A 19,622-nucleotide genomic window follows, 5' to 3' on the forward strand; every position below is an offset into this window, starting at 1 on the left:
GCTAGCTGCCAAACTAGGTGGTGGTCCCACAGTGTTCTTCCAGCACACCTGGGCTAGCTGCCAAACTAGGTGGTGGTCCCACAGCGTTCTTCCAGCACACCTGGGCTAGCTACCAAACTAGGTGGTGGTCCCACAGTGTTGTTCCAGCACACCTGGGCTAGCTGCCAAACTAGGTGGTGGTCCCACAGTGTTCTTCCAGCACACCTGGGCTAGCTACCAAACTAGGTGGTGGTCCCACAGTGTTCTTCCAGCACACCTGGGCTAGCTGCCAAACTAGGTGGTGGTCCCACAGCGTTCTTCCAGCACACCTGGGCTAGCTACCAAACTAGGTGGTGGTCCCACAGTGTTGTTCCAGCACACCTGGGCTAGCTGCCAAACTAGGTGGTGGTCCCACAGTGTTCTTCCAGCACACCTGGGCTAGCTACCAAACTAGGTGGTGGTCCCACAGTGTTCTTCCAGCACACCTGGGCTAGCTGCCAAACTAGGTGGTGGTCCCACAGCGTTCTTCCAGCACACCTGGGCTAGCTACCAAACTAGGTGGTGGTCCCACAGTGTTGTTCCAGCACACCTGGGCTAGCTGCCAAACTAGGTGGTGGTCCCACAGTGTTCTTCCAGCACACCTGGGCTAGCTACCAAACTAGGTGGTGGTCCCACAGTGTTCTTCCAGCACACCTGGGCTAGCTGCCAAACTAGGTGGTGGTCCCACAGTGTTGTTCCAGCACACCTGGGCTAGCTGCCAAACTAGGTGGTGGTCCCACAGTGTTCTTCCAGCACACCTGGGCTAGCTACCAAACTAGGTGGTGGTCCCACAGTGTTCTTCCAGCACACCTGGGCTAGCTGCCAAACTAGGTGGTGGTCCCACAGTGTTCTTCCTCAGAATGTATTGGTAAAATCTTTCTGTGGATTATTCAGTTTCTGTTTTTACCGCTTTAATTTATCTGTAGAAATAGACGAGTAGTAAAGAGGTAAAGCTTTGAGTAGCAAATAGTACCATGATCATTTTTATTTTATCTTATTATATATTTGCTTATAAGTGTAAGAGCAATCAGCCTGCTACAAAACAAAATATGCGTGCTATTTAGTTTGTAAAACAATTGAAATTCTTGCAGGAGTACGGAATTACAGAGCCGGAGAAAGTGGAGATAGGGAGGATGATTCTTAGTCCTCTGGTCAGAAAACTGTTGGCAGATCTGAAAGTAGCCAGTACAGACGACAATTCTGATAATCCCTATCGGCTTAATGCCTCGTTAGTTATCGTATTATATTTTTTTGAGTCTTATTGTAAACTTTTTAACATAAACGTATTATAAATAAATGTATTGTATATATATACAGGGGGGAGGCCAAAAGTCAGTACCCATACGTTGGGTCTTATACTACCGCCGTGTTTTATATTTGAGAGTTGTTGCTTTGCAGATGACATACTGTACCTACTTGTTCGAGGATTCCGTCACCAAAATTTTAAATTCAATTTTTGGGGGCCACACCCAATCAACATTGAATTGCTTATACTGGTGTTTGTGAACATGTTAGAGACTCCATTGTAACATATTGCAACATTAATAAGTATATGTATTGTATATACAATATACATTAGTCTCTTTAAATTTAACAGTTCTCTTTGTTTTTATTTGGCAGATTCTCCCAATTGTAGTATCAAATAGAGGTGAGCTTATCTGACACGTGACATGTTTGGGGACCGGTTTTTGGTAGACCGGCCAATGTTTACAAAATGATATGATATATTATAACAATATAATTTTATTCAATGTGAAAATGAGAGTTGAAAATCTTTATCGTTTATTCTTTAAACCAAAAACTTTAAAATTAAAACTTGCATACCATGATTTATTTATTAAAAACATAGTGAAATATAATTTGATTTGATACGACAGATGAGCACACGCACTGTTTTATAAGCTACTTGTGTTGGTAATTAACGATTAGTGAGCAGGGCAGATAATATTGGGCTCCGTATAGTGCTAAAAAAAGATTCCATCATTGATAACCAAAAATCTCATCCCCACCAGAAGATATAAGAATGCCAATTCGCGTTGATCTTTAAAATCCGTCCGTTTTTGAAGGAATCCAAACTTTAATACTTTTCTTTTGTTAAGTTATGTAATTGTCATGGAGACATACTAAGTACAGCATGTAAGATCATTCTAGGACATTTACAATAAATGTTTACAATACAAAATTGTTAGCACTATTAAAATCAACGAAAGTTTTGTCGCCGAAATACAATTTTCATGGCTAAACTGAAGCTGAACATAGGTCATCATACCGACACACACTTTAAAAAGAAAACTCAGTCTTCACCCAAGTTAATATAAAAACGATAATTTTCACATTATACTATAAATAGACGTTTAAGTATGTGGCTGTTAAACGCAAAGAGAGTAAGGTAAACATCCAGGTGCATACCTACTACCAAGTGCACCCAGTTAAATGCCAGCAAAGTAATTTAAACTATTCAGGTACATGCCGAACGTGCTGACCCCTGGACGGTATGTGAGAACTCGGCTTTACTTCACCTCCGAGTCCCTCATACACTCTTTCCTGAATATTATCAGATATGCTGGACTCTGCAATGTGAGTTGTTATTTAATGTCATGCGGCTTTTTTAAAGGGTTTCCGTCCCGTTTCCGTAGTTGTTGTTCTGTCGATAAAATGTCATACGCATATTTCTGCCTGTCCTAAATTTGATCATCACATTTTCCTTATCAATTTGCCCGTAATTAGTAATTAGATCCGGCCAACGCCCAACTCAGTCCATCAGAGGAATTTTCTGAGAATACGTGATTCTGAGTGTCCGGTGAGGCACACGATAACCGATAATTAATTAGCGAAAATATGCAACATTCATCATAGGACCCTAAAATTTGGGACCGTGCCAAATAACTGTTTTTTCTGATAGCCAGAGGATCAGGACGAGTCCTGGAAAGAAGCCATGGAATATCTAGGAAGTGTACGTGAAGCGCAGTACCATACCCAAATTGTTCTAATGATGTACGAGGACAGGCATCTACCAGAAAGTGACCCTAATAGGTTCAGAGTTTCCATTAACTTCTCCCCTGGTACCGCTGCTTGTCAGAGGAAAGTGAACGAGAGACTCAACGCTATGTCAGGTATATACTTTTATCAGCTGCATTACTACAATAAAGATATGAGTAATTACTTATAAGATTTTATCAGTGCATGTGTCCCATAATGGGCGGTTCGGTAACATTTTGTCGTGGGAAAAAGAAGAATCTGGAAAACGCGACGCTATAAGAAATATTAAAATATCAATTTTGGTGCTCACGTTGCTAAGCGCGCAGCGGCGCGCATGCAACTAATCTATTCAAATATAATCAGCTCATAATTAAAGCGAGCTGCGGAGCTGCCTTAGCCCTTAGCTAGGAAAACTCTTAAGGGGGGGGGGGGGGGGGGGGCCAATGGATATTTTTTTGTGAAACTTGATTTCGAGATAGCAGTTGACCAACAAACTAGGACCAGTGACCGAACTTTTGAGGGGGTCCCGGACCCTAACCGCCAAACGGTGCCTGCGGGGCAGCCACGCCCATATTTGGTCCAAATTAGGCCCAATTTAGCCAAATACCCTGAACATGCCCAAAACCCAAATTTTAGGTGCTCTACTTGTAGCTAGTGGTCTCCTGAACTCGTATATGAAATTTCATCAAGATTGGACAAAAAATGACTGAGTTATGAGCCAAAAACCATATGCCCATATTTGGGCATACGCACCAAATTTGGTAGATTTCGTCCCATAAATTGGTCAAATATCAATATTTTTCACTGAAACTTACTTTATATGAAAGGTAAGCCTAAACTACATATTCTCTGTAAGTTATAGCTTTATATCTGTTTAAATGTGGATACTAAGGCGAAAAGACCACAAAAAATGAACTAAATTGCCCATATCTTGGTTCGCGATATTCGCGGAATTGATCTCATTAAAATTGTAACAACTCAATCAGTTTTAAAAATTTTTCCATGAAATTTTCGGAATCGACTCGAAATCGCATTTCCACCTTAGTTTGAGAACAGATTTTTGATTAAGGCCTCCAAAAAAATTTGGCGGCCAAATTCTGAATTTCTCCGGGAAAATTTTGGAATTTGGCCGCCAAATTATTTTGGAGGCCTAAATCAAAAATCTGTTCTCAAACTAAGGTGGAAATGCGATTTCGAGTCGATTCCGGAAATTTCATGGAAAAATTTTGAAAACTGATCGAGTTGTTACAATTTTAATGAGATCAATTCCGCGAATATCGCGAACCAAGATATGGGCAATTTAGTTCATTTTTTGTGGTCTTTTCGCCTTAGTATCCACATTTAAACAGATATAAAGCTATAACTTACAGAGAATATGTAGTTTAGGCTTACCTTTCATATAAAGTAAGTTTCAGTGAAAAATATTGATATTTGACCAATTTATGGGACGAAATCTACCAAATTTGGTGCGTATGCCCAAATATGGGCATATGGTTTTTGGCTCAAAACTCAGTCATTTTTTGTCCAATCTTGATGAAATTTCATATACGAGTTCAGGAGACCACTAGCTACAAGTAGAGCACCTAAAATTTGGGTTTTGGGCATGTTCAGGGTATTTGGCTAAATTGGGCCTAATTTGGACCAAATATGGGCGTGGCTGCCCCGCAGGCACCGTTTGGCGGTTAGGGTCCGGGACCCCCTCAAAAGTTCGGTCACTGGTCCTAGTTTGTTGGTCAACTGCTATCTCGAAATCAAGTTTCACAAAAAAATATCCATTGGCCCCCCCCCTTAAACTGTAAACATACGATAATGTTTAACTCATTGCTTATTATTTACTCTGTCACATGTATGAAATTATTATTTAAAAGCCGATCGAGAAAGAGGGTTTGCACTTTGCAACATGACAGCTAACTTTATTAAACCAGAGCGGTTGTCTGAAAGTGGCGGTGGTGATATTAACAAGATATTATCAGGTATCAATCCTGGGATCTACTCATTCTACTGCATTATTTTACTGCTAGAAGCATTACGTTATAATCTGCATGGAATATGTTGGTCGATGATGAGTTGAATAGACATTTATAGTAGTTTTCCACTGTTCAGTATTTTGATGCTATGCAAGAATGGGTCTTTGCTCCATTTTCGGGTCAAACAGCATTCAGTAAACTTCGATTATATTAATCGTACCTTTGAAAGAAATATTCTTACATTGGATGTTCCAATTACTGAAATGATTACCAGAATAAAAATTAAACTATCATTACTTAGATGATAAACTTGCATTTTAATGTTCTTGGGTCATTGTAAAAATAAAAACTTAGCATGATATGCCGAAATGCCACTATGAAAGTTTTCTTCTGTCATTACAGAATATTGCCCACTAACTGCCCCACCATCTCAGAGATATTGCTCGAGAATGGCGAGATCTCGTCCGGTGCAGTCACACCAGCTGAAGCAGAAGACAGTGAAAATGAGGCTCCGCTCCCCGAGTTCCCTGAGGTGAGGAGCTTGTGTGATATTGAGTAATATTGTGTGATATTAAGTGATATGTAGTGATATTGTGCGTGATATTGGTGATATATTCTCCTTAATTTTTCTAATAAACTAGATTAGTTGGTAAGATAACTAACTCTTCCATTTGTTCAGGCGATGGATGATTCAATGCCTCCAGTGCAAGAAGTAGAGTCTGTGGACTCCATGAAGTTCCTTACTAAAGCTGAACTAGTCGAACAGATTGTCAGACCTTTGGAGGAGGTTTGTTGTGTTTCTCTCAGAGTTATTAGTTTAATTAGCTTTGTTATGTTTAGACTAAAATACTACATTCTGTCCCATTTTGGTGAATTTCTCTCCGCTTACTAATTTATCAGTTAGCTAAAGAGTATTGGGAACCCATGAAATTCCTCTCCTAACGTCCACGACGTGCGGACTTGGTGGCGCCGGTAATAGCACTGTAATCTTATAACTCTGAACAGTATCTACGAGAAAGCAAAAGAAATATAACTTAAAAACAGTCCGAATTAAAAAACATAATGAAGAGAGAACAGCGGAATTTCACATCAAAAAGTACCCAAAGTCAAAAGTTTCAAAACCACACACTAGTAAGTACAACCCACTGCTGGGAAACTTTCTCCGGAACACACCTCATCAATAACACTGTAGAACTGTTAACGTACTCCAAACACCTATCTGTAGAGGGATGTACGATGGCTTTCCTACTCTGATCATATAAGAATCTCTGAGTGCTGAAGGGTTTTCCCTCTACGGGAGTCTGGACATGACAAGAGAAGACCCTCACTTCCGCCCTCTCCTCAGAGAAGGTGTCCCAGCTGGTGTCCCAGCAGTCGTTCAGCAAGTCTCCGTTCCACACAAACTGGTTCTTAGTGAAGCCAGTGAGGTGGGTGTCACCTAAAACTGGAGGTGTTGCTCTGCAGTTATATGGGACCAGTTTTCTGTTGTGAACTTCTAGACACATATTGGGGTTGTGAACTGATCTGACCTCGCCAACTTGGTCAAACTGGTCCTGTTCCCAGGTTATATAGTTTACAAATATCTCACGCAAATACCATTCAAGGCTTTTGCATAGCTTTATTTCGGGGTTAAACTCCTCTCTGATTTTATTGGAGATAATTTTGATTTTCTGCAAATGATCGGGCGACGATGCAACTTTGCTTAAAATCTTCTCCTTTAAAACGCTGTTATTACCCTCAAAGTTGATCGCCTCAGCTACGCTCTCTAATATCACAGCATCTCTGAGATCATCATTATTCCCGAAATACCGGTACAGGCCAGGGTCGTTACCATTGGGATGGAGAACCTGACTACAGCTGGAGACCCACACTCCCTGACCACACATCCAGACCCTGAAAGAGAGTCTGTTGTTCTCCACACCCCACAAACTCTCTACCAAACCACCAGGATAGAAGTCGAGTAAAGTGGACCTGTGTGCTGCTAGAGCGCCCCCCATCAAACCGGCTGACGGGATGGGATCCCACATACCGATGCTGGGGTCCACCTCTTCGTAGGGATACATAGTGATATGTCCCCAGCCTCTGTAGGGCTGGACTATGTACCTGTCATGTACCACGTGACCCAGCTCTTCATACTCCGTCTCCTGTATCATGTGTATAATAGGTACTGTCACCCCACCCGGGTACCTCTCCAGTGTACTGAGGAGCGGCTCTAACCACAGCTCACTTACCTCCATGTGGCTGTCCAGGAGCACCACTACCTCCCCCACTGCCTCGTATACACCTCGTAACCGCGACCTGGCGATGCCGAGTGTCTCGGGGTTTGTTAGGTGTCGGACAGGCATTCGCTGTTGTCTGGCGTATTCTAACACTTCTGCTGTTATGTTCAGTGTGCTGTGGTCGTCTATCAGTATTATCTCCCGGAGGTATTTCAGCGGGGTTCTGTGCATGATCGTTGTGAGAGTTCGCAAAATCAGAACTGATAGTTCGTTGTGATAAGACAACACTACAGATACTTGAAGATTGTAGGTTCGGTTCAGATAGTTCAGACATTTACTATGAAACAATGGTTTAGAAGGAGGGAGGAGTCTTCTTTCTCCCCACTGGATTGTGATGTTTCTGTAAAACTGTTGGGAGTACTCCTGGATCTGCCTAACTGACAGGGCAGATAAACGTTCCTTAAACTCAAACTCTTTAGCAAATCTGTTCTTCAAAGAGGAACTGTCGTCAGAGAAGTAGCTGTGGTTACATGACTTGATGACAGTGAGTGAGAAGCCACTATACAGAGAGTTCTGTGTTGTAATGATAAGTACTAAGAGCACAGTTTTCAGGATAACAAATGTGATTAGAGACAGGAGAAGTAAAGTAGCAGTTAAACGTAGGAACCGTCTCAAGGGAAACATTGTGTTTTCTATCTAAATCACCTGCCGGAATATTGAGGAATCAAGTGTAATCGTTCGTAAGAAAATCAGAAGAGCATTCAATTGGAAGTTCTGAGGATAAAAGAGCTCATTGAATATTGTGCACAACTACAATTAAGTACATTTATTGAGTATTTAGTAATGGGATGGAAGTGCTTTAACTTAACCAGGTGTAACCATTCCACACCCTGGCATTCCACACCCTGGCAAGGACTTGTTTTAATTCTAAATGAAAATCTCGAATATAACATTTTAACAATTACCAATTGTAATTACATAGAATTTATAACACAAGAGATTAAATCAAATTAGTTGAGGACCCAAAAACAAAAACGTGTTATTTTAAGGAACAGTTATTGATTAAAGATCCGTTGCCCGGATAAAAAGTGTATTACAGAATTATTCATTCGTGAATTATAAATTTTTGAAATATGCCAAGTGACCCGAGCAGCACAAGAAAGGAAACTTAGGTTAAAATTTGAGGATGTGTACTGAAAATAAATTGCAGTATTGGTCTTAATACAAAGAATACGAAGGTCTTGATAATGAGATAAATACATAGTTCACACCCTTAGGTGAGGAGAATGGATTTTAGGATACTTTAATAATAATTTACCATAGTACATGTACTGAGTACTCACATTATACACAACCGGGGTATTTTAGGTTAATCGATAAAAGACACATCCATGAGAAGTGAGGAATAATTTGAGAACAATCACTCTCACACCATAATAAATAGCAATAAATGAAAATCTGAATGATTACTATTCCAGAAATATCATATCTCGCTAGCAAGTGGCACTAGATTGCCTCTGCTTTGAAAGATTCGTCAGTCCAGCAGAGCTACCATCAATATGATTAGAACAGAAACAAGCTCATCGTACTCAACTTTCAAGACGTACTCAAAACGTGAAAAAGGTTTAGTGCTAAATTGTGCGTGATATGGTATATCTGTGGAGCTGTGGTCAGTTTAATAGCGCCCTCATCAGATAAACATTTCTCGTGTGGCACTGCAGTTGTTTCATACATTAGCTCAAATTTAGCTATACTCCAAATTTTTATCGGTTTTAATTTTGTACCGGTAAACTCTTTATAGTTTTCAGTTTCATATCTTTGTGTTTTTGTAGTCAGCCGGCTATACGGCTTCTACTACCAAGGTGGAGTTTGTCGACATACCACCACTATTATTAGTGCACCATCTAATTATATCCATTCAATTGGTATCAATGTGATGAGGGACAGTCTAAACTGTAGCTTGAAAAGTTTGAGCTGGAAAATTAAACAATTGGTGTGTCGTCAAATTCAACCCTCTGCAAAAATTCATCAAGATCGGATAGAATGATTTGGTGCCAGCTCTTGTACATATACTAGAAAATAATCGCCGCCCTAGAGTAGTATTTTTCGCCAAATTAGCTGCACAATCACCGCACATAAAGCAATTTTAGGCAAGTGCGCACTTTTCGCAAACTTTTACCGCACTTAAATGCTGCATCTGAAACTAACAGCTCATTTGCCCAGGGAGATCTAGTAGACGCTAACTGGACAGCTCTGTTGAGAACCCAGCCCTGTTCTCCTGAGGACGCCGCTTTTAGGGAGTGGTTAAACAGCTTCCCTAAAGAGAGGAGGTTCTCACCTGCTGGTTTGTTTATTGTTTAGTTAATAGTTATGTAAAAATACCATTACTGGGAGTGGGATTCTAGCCACAGCCGTATTCCATGCCATGTTTATTTAGTTTAAGTAGCCGAAGAATCCTGGTCCAAGGACTCCAAGGAATCCAAGGTTGCAACTATGCAAGCATAGTTGCTATGTATAAATAAACTTTTACAGTAAGTCCGTTCGAACATCTGAATATTGAGCGGCCGCCTACAATAAAAATGCGGTCGAATTTCTTGTTATCTTCAATGTTGACCTGGGGTTTCATTACAGCTCTCCGATACGCAGCGGCAATATTTACTGAGGGAGACGGACATGAAGCAGTGGAACCCCTGGTTACCCTTCACAACAACATTCCTCTTCACCAGGTTAATTTTATACCCCTCCCTCCATCTAATAATATCAACATACCATATAACTCATATACGGTAATGTAACCATAGTAAAACTACCATATTATAAGGTAATGTTACTCTTCACAACAAAATTGCTCTTCACCAGGTTAGAAAACACCCTCACCAATAATATCAACATTGGAACTGTTTCACTGTATTACATACCCAACACTAACCTTCTCTAAAACCCTCCTTGGATAGGCAGTTGCAGTTTTACCCTGTACCGTTTTATAATCAACTGGAATTTCTAATAATGTTCAAGATCTTTCTTTGCGAATAATAATATTAAATTGCAGTTTGAAGCGTTCCTTCAGAAGATAGCTGAAGCTAAGATGTAACAGACCTAATGGATTGCGAACAGTCGGATATCCACTTTTTCGACCCCACTCCTTCTCCAGTACCGCTTCAAGGGTAAAAATTAAACTTAGTTAATCCTCAAATAACTTTATTGGCGAGTTTGTACTTTTGTAATCTACCTTATCTAGAGCTTGTTGAGAAACTATAATTAAGGTATTCGCTGGAACTGTAATACACTGATTCAGGATACTGCAACACCAGAACAATTTCAAGACATAGAGCGAGAGAACACCCCACAGCCCGACCAGCACCCTTTAAAAATGCAGTCCTCACAGTTCGACAGAAACCAAAACCCTCTTAGTCCTACCAGTTACCGGGGGTAGAACCCCGCTATCTCATAGCTTCTCGAATAGGAGTAGGGCACATTGGACTTTCTAGTTCTCACTTTTTACCTGCCACACTTCAGAATTACTGGCACAGAGCCAATGCTGAATACTGGCACAGAGACACGAGACTTAACAGGCCAATTTTAGAACTTAATGGAAAGAAATTATTGTTGGGTCCTCGCCACTAAAGTTCTAATAAGGGAAACCTTCAAACTCAATCCAGATTATATGCTGGTTTGGTATTCGTGTTCTACATTAATATTGAAGAAAGAAAGATTTCTGCAAACTTTCAGGTATAATCTAAAGATAACAGATAAGAGTGCTTGGTGTAGTAATTAATACGTTTTTATTAGTGTGACTTTAAATTGTTTTATGTAGGAGGACGTGTTAAGTCTATCATTTTATTTCGGATGAATTTTATTTAATAGCTTTAGCTTTAGAATAAAAGATAAAAACATGGTCTAGACCACCAGTATTTATGTTAGGTAGACATTTAAACTGCATTTTCGATTCGATTTCTTATTTATAATGGTCAGCGTGCACCGATGATGTCAGTTTTAGCCTAATGCATCTATGAATCATTTTCTTGCTATTTTCTGCTGATTCTTTTTGTTGAATATTTAAACCTAAAAGTTAAATACGGGACTTAGTGCAAATGTAATGATTAAATGACGGGAGAATTTAGCATTCACAATTCAAATGTAAAACGATTTTTATAAATTTGCAAACCAATAATGAAATAACGTATTTTATTTAAGCAATAATGTTAAACACAATCCAAGCGAAATAATCAAATAATATATAATGACCTGTGGTCCAAAATGATTTTATTTTATAGTTGTAAAGCTACAGACAGCGGCCGCACGGAGTCAGGAATGAGCTATTCCAAACTAGCCTTATTATATATAAAATATAAATCAAAATGGCTAGCCGCTAGGTGTTTATAATTATATAGACAGGTGTAGTTCATGGAGAACACCTGTAGTTACATACAACTAACTGGCATTTTGATTTATATTTCATATATAATAGGGGTAGTTTGGAATAGCTCATTCCTGACTCCGTGCGGCCTCGGACCATTACACGTTCAACGTTGCAAACCTCTTTAAGTTTAATGTGAAAAGTGGTATACAACATGTATACCATGACCATGCCATATTGATATTACTATCTAAAATGTGTGTTTATACAGTTTATGAACATAATTGAACTTTAACTTCAAGATTGTAGCGCGATGCGTTACCATGTGCCGCGCCGCGCACTCAATGAGGCTTCTCTCGCTAGACCTGCGAAATGCGCTACTGTGCCGCGCCGAGCTGCGATTAGGGGGTGCACGATAAAAATAAACTTGCTCGGATTTTAAAAATTTTTGTACCACTATTTTCTAGAGACTGTGAGAGTTTTCCCAATACCAAATTTGTCATACCTTTTTGGAAAGATCAGTGAGTTTCGCCTAGGTGCCATATTTGATGGTGCGCGCGCGGTTTTTGGAGCAAAAGTAGCTGTAAAAATGTGTAAAAGTCGCGTAATTTGACCAAATTCGTTGATTTTTGTCGTATTATTCGGATATATCTTCGGTTCCTTGAATGAGATCATTCTGAAAATTGGCGACGACCTTCCGATTAGGGCTTTCACAACTGTCCGAAAAATATGGTGGATATCGAAGTTGATATAGTGTTCCAAATGGGGCAAAATACGCTGCTTTTAGCTGTAACATAATGTCTAATGGTTGGATATGCTTTAAACTTTTCGGACACTTTCCTTGTAAGTCTATGAGTAAGCTTACCAATTTTTGTTGCAATTGGAGGTCGGGAAGGATACTCAATATTTATTTCATATTTGTTTGAAGAAAACTGTGCTGGCCGGAATTAGCGCTAAAAAACCATCCTACAGTCGGCACGCCCGGCTCACTGTCGATGGCACACTACCTTAACTTACTGCGATGAATTGACATCGTCAATTAACTTCAAGACTGCGGGGTCCCCAGGCTCAACTTTACTTTTAAAGTTGAGCCTGAGGTAATTAAATTGTAGAAACGGAAATTTTGTAATTGTTTATGTGTTATGTCTCCTAATTTGTGCAATAATGTCCAATGTACGCGTACCTGCATGACGGTCATTGTTAATGGACTAACCCAGTGCGCGCTACTAGCTTTGTTACCTGAGGACCCCAGGCTTTAATGTTGATAAACAACGAATAGAGATTAGGCGGAATGACAGGCTGAGCGCGGCCCAGTAAGCTACTTTGTAGTATAGTATAGCATTTATTTGTTATTACATCTGCCTCTGGCTAATTACTGGGCCGCGCTCAGCCTGTCATTCCGCCTAATCTCTATTCCGCCTAATCTCTATTATGTTTATGAACATAATAGCCTGAGGTCCCCAGGTAACTGGCTAATTGCTAATATTTAACGAGAAGAAAGCGGCGCGCGCTACTTCGAAGAAATTTAGACGAGTATCATCCGTCAACTAAAAACAAAAAAGGCCTTTTTGAAATAATGCTTGTTCTGAGCAAGTCAACGCGTTGATCAAACGCGTATCATTCAGTCAAACTCAAAGTTCAAGAAACAAGAAAGTTGCCAAAAAACTTTCTTGTTTCATGTATTTTGTAAAAATCCTAATCGAAGTATATTATTCACTTTTAGTATTGTGTAAGCTCACATCATGAGTCTGCAAAACATTAAATTTTGTGTATTGTGTAAGCACTAAGCAAAGCTAGAAGTAGAGCTACATACTCATAAATAGATAGTCTGTCTATTGAACACGATGGTAGTATAGCTGCATATAATAGTCGATAGATGGTTCTGTTCTTAATTTTACTTTTTGTCTTGTTTAGTGGCTGTATTGGTAACCAAGGTTACCAGTTACACGAGTGTACGCAGTGTGGTTTACAGTGTCATGCCTGTATTAAGAGAGACTTCACCCTCACTCCTGAAGGTAAGTCGCGTGACATCACACCACATCTAGTGACGTCACACCATATCTAGTGACATCACACCATATAATTGATAATGTTGTATTATAATTATTTAAAAAGATCAAGATTTGAAGCATATATACTAATCTGCAGAGTACGTAACAGAAGTAAGTGACACGTGCACAAATACATCACACGAGACATGCACGTGGGGTCACCGCTGCAGCTGGAATAGAGTTACTGTACAAACTAATGTAGCGGATATAGGTAAGTCACTACATTTCACAATTAAGCTGAGAACATCTTTACTGATAGTAATGTTTATATTATTATGTTCCCAGCAGAAGAATGGTCATTTAGTGCTGCAGTTTATTTCAATTTTTGTCAATGCTGTCACTGACGAATGGAGAATAGTAAGAAATGTACGTTCATGGTTCAAATGTTTCAAAATACTGTGGAGACAGTTAACAAATTTGAATTGATCCTCATTTAAATCTAACTAAAAACATTCCCCCTCAGGGCTGCAGTACTCGCACGTGGAAGTGACTATGAAATGTGTGAACGACACAGTGGACGAGTGCTCCCAGTTTACCACATCCAACACAACAGTACAGGGGCGGGTAGTGACCACTACCTACAGAGACTGCTATCAGTGGTTTTGTTTCCAGGACTACTGTAACGCTCCGGCCAGCTCTTCCACTAACGTCCACCTTATCTCTCTACACGGCTTCGTGCTCCTCATAATACTGCTTTACGTGCTTAGCGACGCTTATCATGGAGTAGTCGGATCTGAAAACATTTTGCTACCTGTTTTCTAACAATTAATTCTGATCTGAAAACATTTTGCTGCCTGTTTTCTAACATTTAATTCTGATCTGAAAACATTTTGCTGCCTGTTTTCTAACATTTAATTCTGATCTGATATCATCTTGTTACTTGTTTTCAGCACTCAGTATTTTTCGTTCACCTACCTTCAACAACGAAAGTTAATATATTAACATTATGTTATATATTAACGGGTACATGAAACGATGGGTTGAGGAACAACACACTATAACTCTCTTAGTGCAGGCAACTCGAAGGTATCTCCTCAAGTACTAGTACAAATACAATGTTCCTCATACAATGTTCCTCATAAGTAACATGAATAAGTTCGGTATTAGGTTCCACCTTTTAACATTAAGCGTTAATACTTAAATCGCTTAAATCGCTTATCGCAGATATCTCTAGCAATCTGTAATTCAGAAACATCGAGCTGGCACCCATCTCTACGGTTCATTCTTGTTACACTAGCTGGTGCAACTAAAATATTGATTCCAGGGATAATATCCGGTAGTAGAGACTAGGTAGGACAAGTGAAACTACTGTTTACTGTTTAGGAGGAAACGGTCGAGTTGAAGAAATATGAGATCCTGGAGAAGTTCGCTGTTTATCAGTCTCATGATAAGATAATGATTCCAGGGATAATATCCGGTAGTCCTAAACAGTAGTTTCACTTGTCCTACATAGTCTCTACTAGTACTACCGGATATTATCCCTGGAATCATTATCTTACCATGAGACTGATAAACAGCGAACCTCTCCAGGATCTTATATTTTCTTCAACTCGACCGGGATACATTTGGTCTTTTGGAAAACACCTAAAAACTTATGAACAGAGACTCATATTTCTAAAACGTTGCAAATCATATTTAATTTTAGCCTGATGAAAGTGTAGCACACTGAAAGCTCGCGTTTATTCCTAAACAGTAGTTTCACTTGTCCTACCTAGTCTCTACTACCGAACTAAAATATGTTGTCACAATTATTTGAGTATTATCCACTTCAACTGGTCATAAAATATTGACTGGAGGCAAATCTGTATTTCTTGTTAAGAATCTCTGACATCAAAATTGCTATTTTGTAATCTGATCACGCCTCAGAGTCCAAATTTGGTATTGTTGTACAGTTTCCATGGCAACATGCCACATACAGGGACCGCACTATGTACTGGGTAACGAGGTTAGTGGAATGTGATTTGTACCGACCACGATATTACAGCAGCTAACATTCACATCTAGTACGAAATATTATTGCGGGCTCATCCCACCATTTTGCTTTTTATCGGTGTTTTATTGTTATTCTCTGTTGGCAACAGCTGATTGCTTGAGCCCACGTGACCGAGTCACATGTCACGTGAGCCGCGCATCACGTGACATAAGGCGCGTGTCGCTCGCCAGCAAGGTGACTCGGAGCACGACAATGTCCGGTTATGTGATAGCTTGCTGGGACTTGCACGTCACCAGCGACTCTACTACTTGTCAAACTTTTTAACTTGCAGTACATCACTTGGAGGACTTTATCTTGACTTCAGAATGAAGCCGCGTGAACTTTGCGAGTTTTTGACGACGTTTGAATAAGTGCTCTACTTTTCTGTGCAAGTGTGTTTAGCTTCTCCAGACAAAGGCTATACTACTCACACTTAGCTCGAACCTCTCATTTGTTCACACTCGTCAAATCTTTTGTTTTAAATTTGTTAGTTACGTTAGACTAACTTAAAGTTTAGGCTGAGCTGGGGTACTTTGATAATCTTATATTTGTCTTCTATCTACCTCCATGTATACAACTTTGGAAATAAAACGGAATAAATTAAGGGGGTGGAAATCTAAAATAGTTCAGATACAATGACAATTATTCCAAACGTGATATTATCATTCGATTTCAAATATCCAATGCTCAATTTCTAGAACAACCCAAAGCCTCCAAAAAGAAAAAAATTGAATCAATAATTTATTAAATAAAAGTTCTAAACAAGGAATAGTAAAAAACATCGCCCAAGTCTAAAACAAATAACTAAATATCAAAACGTTACTGTAGTTTCTGCCAACATCTTTTGTCATAAGCTAAATTACGGAGAATTAATAAAACGAATTAAATTATTAAGTATGATAAGGTAAAACCAGTAAAACATTAACATAAGCCATAATATAACTATGTCATAATTTAACTAATTCATATAACATACCAAGTCATAATTTAACTAATTCGTAATATAACTAAGTCATAATATAACTAATTCGTAATATAACTAAGTCATAATATAACTAAGTCATAATTTAACTAATTCGTAATATAACTAAGTCATAATATAACTAAGTCATAATATAAGTAAGTCATATTATAACTAACAGGGCACTTTAAGTCATGACGGTCGGAAGTTGCGAGAAGAAGTATGATACCGTGGTCGGGAGTTGGGTGAGAATATTTGAAATTATCAATTTTTCTTTCAGTTTTCACAGAGATTAAAAGTGTTTTTAAATCAGAGTTTAATAATTATCTTCCCACGATTGGCGAAATTAAAGTATTGGACAACTACAAGTTCAGTCCAAAGAACTAACATGTCTGTCAAAGCCCCATTCTCCAAACCTCACCCCCCAATACCTTCAGTTCAACTCCGGGTTCCACGGTCACAACCGCAGTTTACCACGTAACTACTACAACACCTTCAGAGAGATTTCTAAACCAACTCCACCACGCAAGTTCTCATCTAGAGCACAGGTAAACTATTCTAAATATTCTTTATTGCCATTTATTGTGTTAGAATTACTATGTTGCAATCTATGATACAGATGTAAGAAGTACTGCTTGTTAATATTTAGTTCTACACCAGATGAAGATCTACTCAAATATTGTTACCCTCACTAATCAGTATCACTATTTCAGGAAGGTACATTCTCCCACCCCTTCACAAAACACGACAACAAGAAAACATTTACTAACGACATCGATCAGCTGGCCATGGTGAGTGGTATAATAGAGATCATTAAACTACATCTCTCCGGACATTAGCTGTTCAGTAAAAATACTTTCTTTCCCGTGATCAAACAAATCACAATGTCACAATAAGAAGTTAATCAAAAAGTAAATCCTTACAAGACTTTTGAAACACCCTGTACCGTATACTATAATAGGTATACGTACTATTGAGCAGCTCATCAAGCACCAAGCTATGTTATCTATTCAACAAACAAAAAACGGTAAACCCAACTTTGTCTCCTCAGTACGGACTAAGAAAGGACCCGGACAGATCAAAAGGGAAGTTTAACAAGGGTCTAGTGGGGTGGGATAAGAAACACGATAGCAGGAGATACATATCTTGTTACAGGATGGAGACAAAGAGTGCGCCTATCAACTACCGTGTAAAGGACTGCATGAAGGTCAGTTATACAGTCATAGTAGATAGTAGAGGGTGGGGGTTTTTAATTGGTGAGAAAATTCAAAACTAACGTCCCCAAAATCATAATATAAAAGCAATGTCCCGCAGGACTGGGAGCCACCTCCCTATAATAATATAAAAGCAATGTCCCGCAGGACTGGGAGCCACTAGGGAACAAGATGGAGTTTAACACGATGTACAGAGAGCACTACTGCAGACAAACCCCCGTCACCCACGAACTAAGGGCCAAGTCCGCGTCTCTCAGTGGTCACTCTGTCGGCAGGCAAAGTGGACATTCTATTCCGGAGACCAGGAACAAACGTCCTAAAACCACCAATCTAGGTAGGTGCAACTTTGGGAGATATTTTATTAGTTTCTACCACTAATCTAGATAAGTACAACTTCCCTTATATTTGATTCTAATTGATCATTGCTTATAATTGACCGAAAACACCAGCGTGAGCTTGAATAATATGTTACTTGAATGACAACCAGCTAAAACCTTGTACAGTATCCCCACTGCCCCCAATAGTAACACGTGACCGAGAAAGGCCGATGGAGCTGAGACCGGAGTGGATGGGAGCTTCCCTCACCAAACAGAGGAACCAGAGTGACTTCTCTCTGGCTAACGAGTACCACGGATACAACTGGGAGGACAGGCAATCTGGTGAGTCTCATCACGTGGTTTTTGTATATCAGTTCATTATCAAATATGCAGTTTAAAAACGGACCATTGTTGTTCTAAGAACTGGAAAGCAGTATACAATCAGCTTTCCTTTTCCCTTCTCTGCATTTTGCAATTATAACGTTTTTACACTCACAACCTGACAGTTAAGTGTGTCGAGCATGTAACCAGCATGTTGGTTACAACTGCTTCACAGTAACCACAGTAACCACACGAGCTAAAGTCACTGTCTGACGAGCCTTCCTATTGCAACACCTGTTGTGAGACGAAACCATTATTAGGGTTGAATCAAGCAAAATAACCAATCAGGGTTGCAGAATTATTAACCTATCTCGCACAAATGTGTATAATTCATCGAACATTTAACCAGACGAATTAACTTAAACTACAAGGGTACCGCAATACTTATACACTGCACGTGTGCTCTATACAGTATTTTAAACCACACGTGCACTGAGAACCACACAAAGGCACCACATAGTTGCGGCGGTTACATTATTTGACGCATATTTCATGCATTTTTATGAGGAATTTTGCAATCTGAAAAGTTGTGGGTTCGCATAATTCACGAACATTCTCCGTATCTAAATGGTATTGGTACATCTAGTACCGCACTATTGACCTTCCTTTTTAGGCGAGGGAAGCAGGAGAAGCAGCATACACAGCCGAGGTAGCAGAAGGAGCAGCATTATTCGTGGAACAAGTGGTGAACTACGAGACATGGCCACCAACACGGACAGAGAGTCGTGCGACATGGCCAGCAACACTGAAAAGGATCAGATCTAGAGTCTGATCTAGAGTGCGCAACTGAGCTGAGGACCCAGTTAATAGCGGCGGGAATCGCTTAATCTACCGTATATTTTCTGCATCTTTATGTGTAATATTGTAATAGAGTCAGTTGCAGGAGCGTGGTTCAGGCGCGTAAGTTTATAAGGGATAGTGAAAGGGACTGACAAATGCGTTGTTACAATTTAATGGATTAAAGTTTTGTTTCTTGGGATCAGTGGTGGTGCGATTGAGATTATCATTGGATATTTAAATATCGACATTAATCTTTAAATTTAAGTGCTTGATAATTAATTAAGTGTTATGAGCTTTCTCAAATATTCTGTTTCTGATATGTATAGATTAGTTTGAAAGCTCATTCTGATACCATTATTAAATGTTATATATAGCTTGTAGATATTTTGACAGTTTTTCAAAAAAC

General features: G+C 39.4%; 2 protein-coding genes across 9 annotated transcripts in view; both read left to right on the forward strand.

Moving 5' to 3' along the window:
* Nucleotides 1–11,362, forward strand: part of LOC134811874 (inositol hexakisphosphate and diphosphoinositol-pentakisphosphate kinase 2-like) — a 71,091-nt gene extending 59,729 nt beyond the window's left edge. For 4 of the 7 annotated variants that reach the window (XR_010159866.1, XR_010159863.1, XR_010159865.1 and 1 more), the window contains 9 exons: nt 1,110–1,246; nt 2,481–2,595; nt 2,921–3,131; nt 5,399–5,496; nt 5,644–5,751; nt 9,407–9,527; nt 9,815–9,909; nt 10,233–10,347; nt 10,479–11,362. Coding sequence is in view for 2 of the 7 variants with exons in the window: in XM_063818984.1 (XP_063675054.1) it covers nt 1,110–1,246; nt 2,481–2,595; nt 2,921–3,131; nt 4,923–4,970; nt 5,399–5,496; nt 5,644–5,751; nt 9,407–9,527; nt 9,815–9,909; nt 10,233–10,274 (975 nt within the window). In the remaining 5 variants the exon portion in view is untranslated. Of the gene's footprint in view, nt 1–1,109; nt 1,247–2,480; nt 2,596–2,920; nt 3,132–4,922; nt 4,971–5,398; nt 5,497–5,643; nt 5,752–9,406; nt 9,528–9,814; nt 9,910–10,232; nt 10,348–10,478 lie in introns of those variants that run through there. The other 3 variants (XM_063818984.1, XM_063818985.1, XR_010159864.1) reach the window with 2 other exon arrangements.
* A 4,410-nt stretch (nt 11,363–15,772) lies between these two features.
* On the forward strand, nt 15,773–19,615 carry LOC134826684 (uncharacterized). 2 transcript variants are annotated; one of them, XM_063839155.1, is made up of 7 exons: nt 15,773–16,769; nt 16,962–17,072; nt 17,238–17,315; nt 17,576–17,731; nt 17,886–18,072; nt 18,242–18,397; nt 19,050–19,615. In XM_063839155.1, the coding sequence occupies exons 1-7, from the start codon at nt 16,719–16,721 to the stop codon at nt 19,199–19,201; spliced, it is 891 nt and encodes a 296-aa protein (XP_063695225.1). In that variant the 5' UTR covers nt 15,773–16,718; the 3' UTR covers nt 19,202–19,615. The 2 variants fall into 2 exon arrangements, with proteins under 2 accessions (XP_063695225.1, XP_063695226.1); XM_063839156.1 differs by having other exon boundaries at nt 15,777–16,769; nt 18,263–18,397.
* Nucleotides 19,616–19,622: the final 7 nt, after the last annotated feature.

The sequence above is a fragment of the Bolinopsis microptera genome, chromosome 2 (genome assembly GCF_026151205.1).
Source record: "Bolinopsis microptera isolate Bmic1 chromosome 2, MBARI_Bmic_1.0, whole genome shotgun sequence".
Lineage (NCBI taxonomy): Eukaryota > Metazoa > Ctenophora > Tentaculata > Lobata > Bolinopsidae > Bolinopsis > Bolinopsis microptera.

What these genes read in the sequence shown, in the direction of transcription:
- LOC134826684 (XM_063839155.1), top strand. Translation starts at nt 16,719, where the DNA reads ATGACGGTCGGAAGTTGCGAGAAGAAGTATGATACCGTGGTCGGGAGT. An exon ending in AGTTCTCATCTAGAGCACAG is followed by an intron (nt 17,073 to 17,237) that starts GTAAACTATTCT and finishes TCACTATTTCAG; the next exon opens with GAAGGTACATTCTCCCACCC. An exon ending in GTGTAAAGGACTGCATGAAG is followed by an intron (nt 17,732 to 17,885) that starts GTCAGTTATACA and finishes AATGTCCCGCAG; the next exon opens with GACTGGGAGCCACTAGGGAA.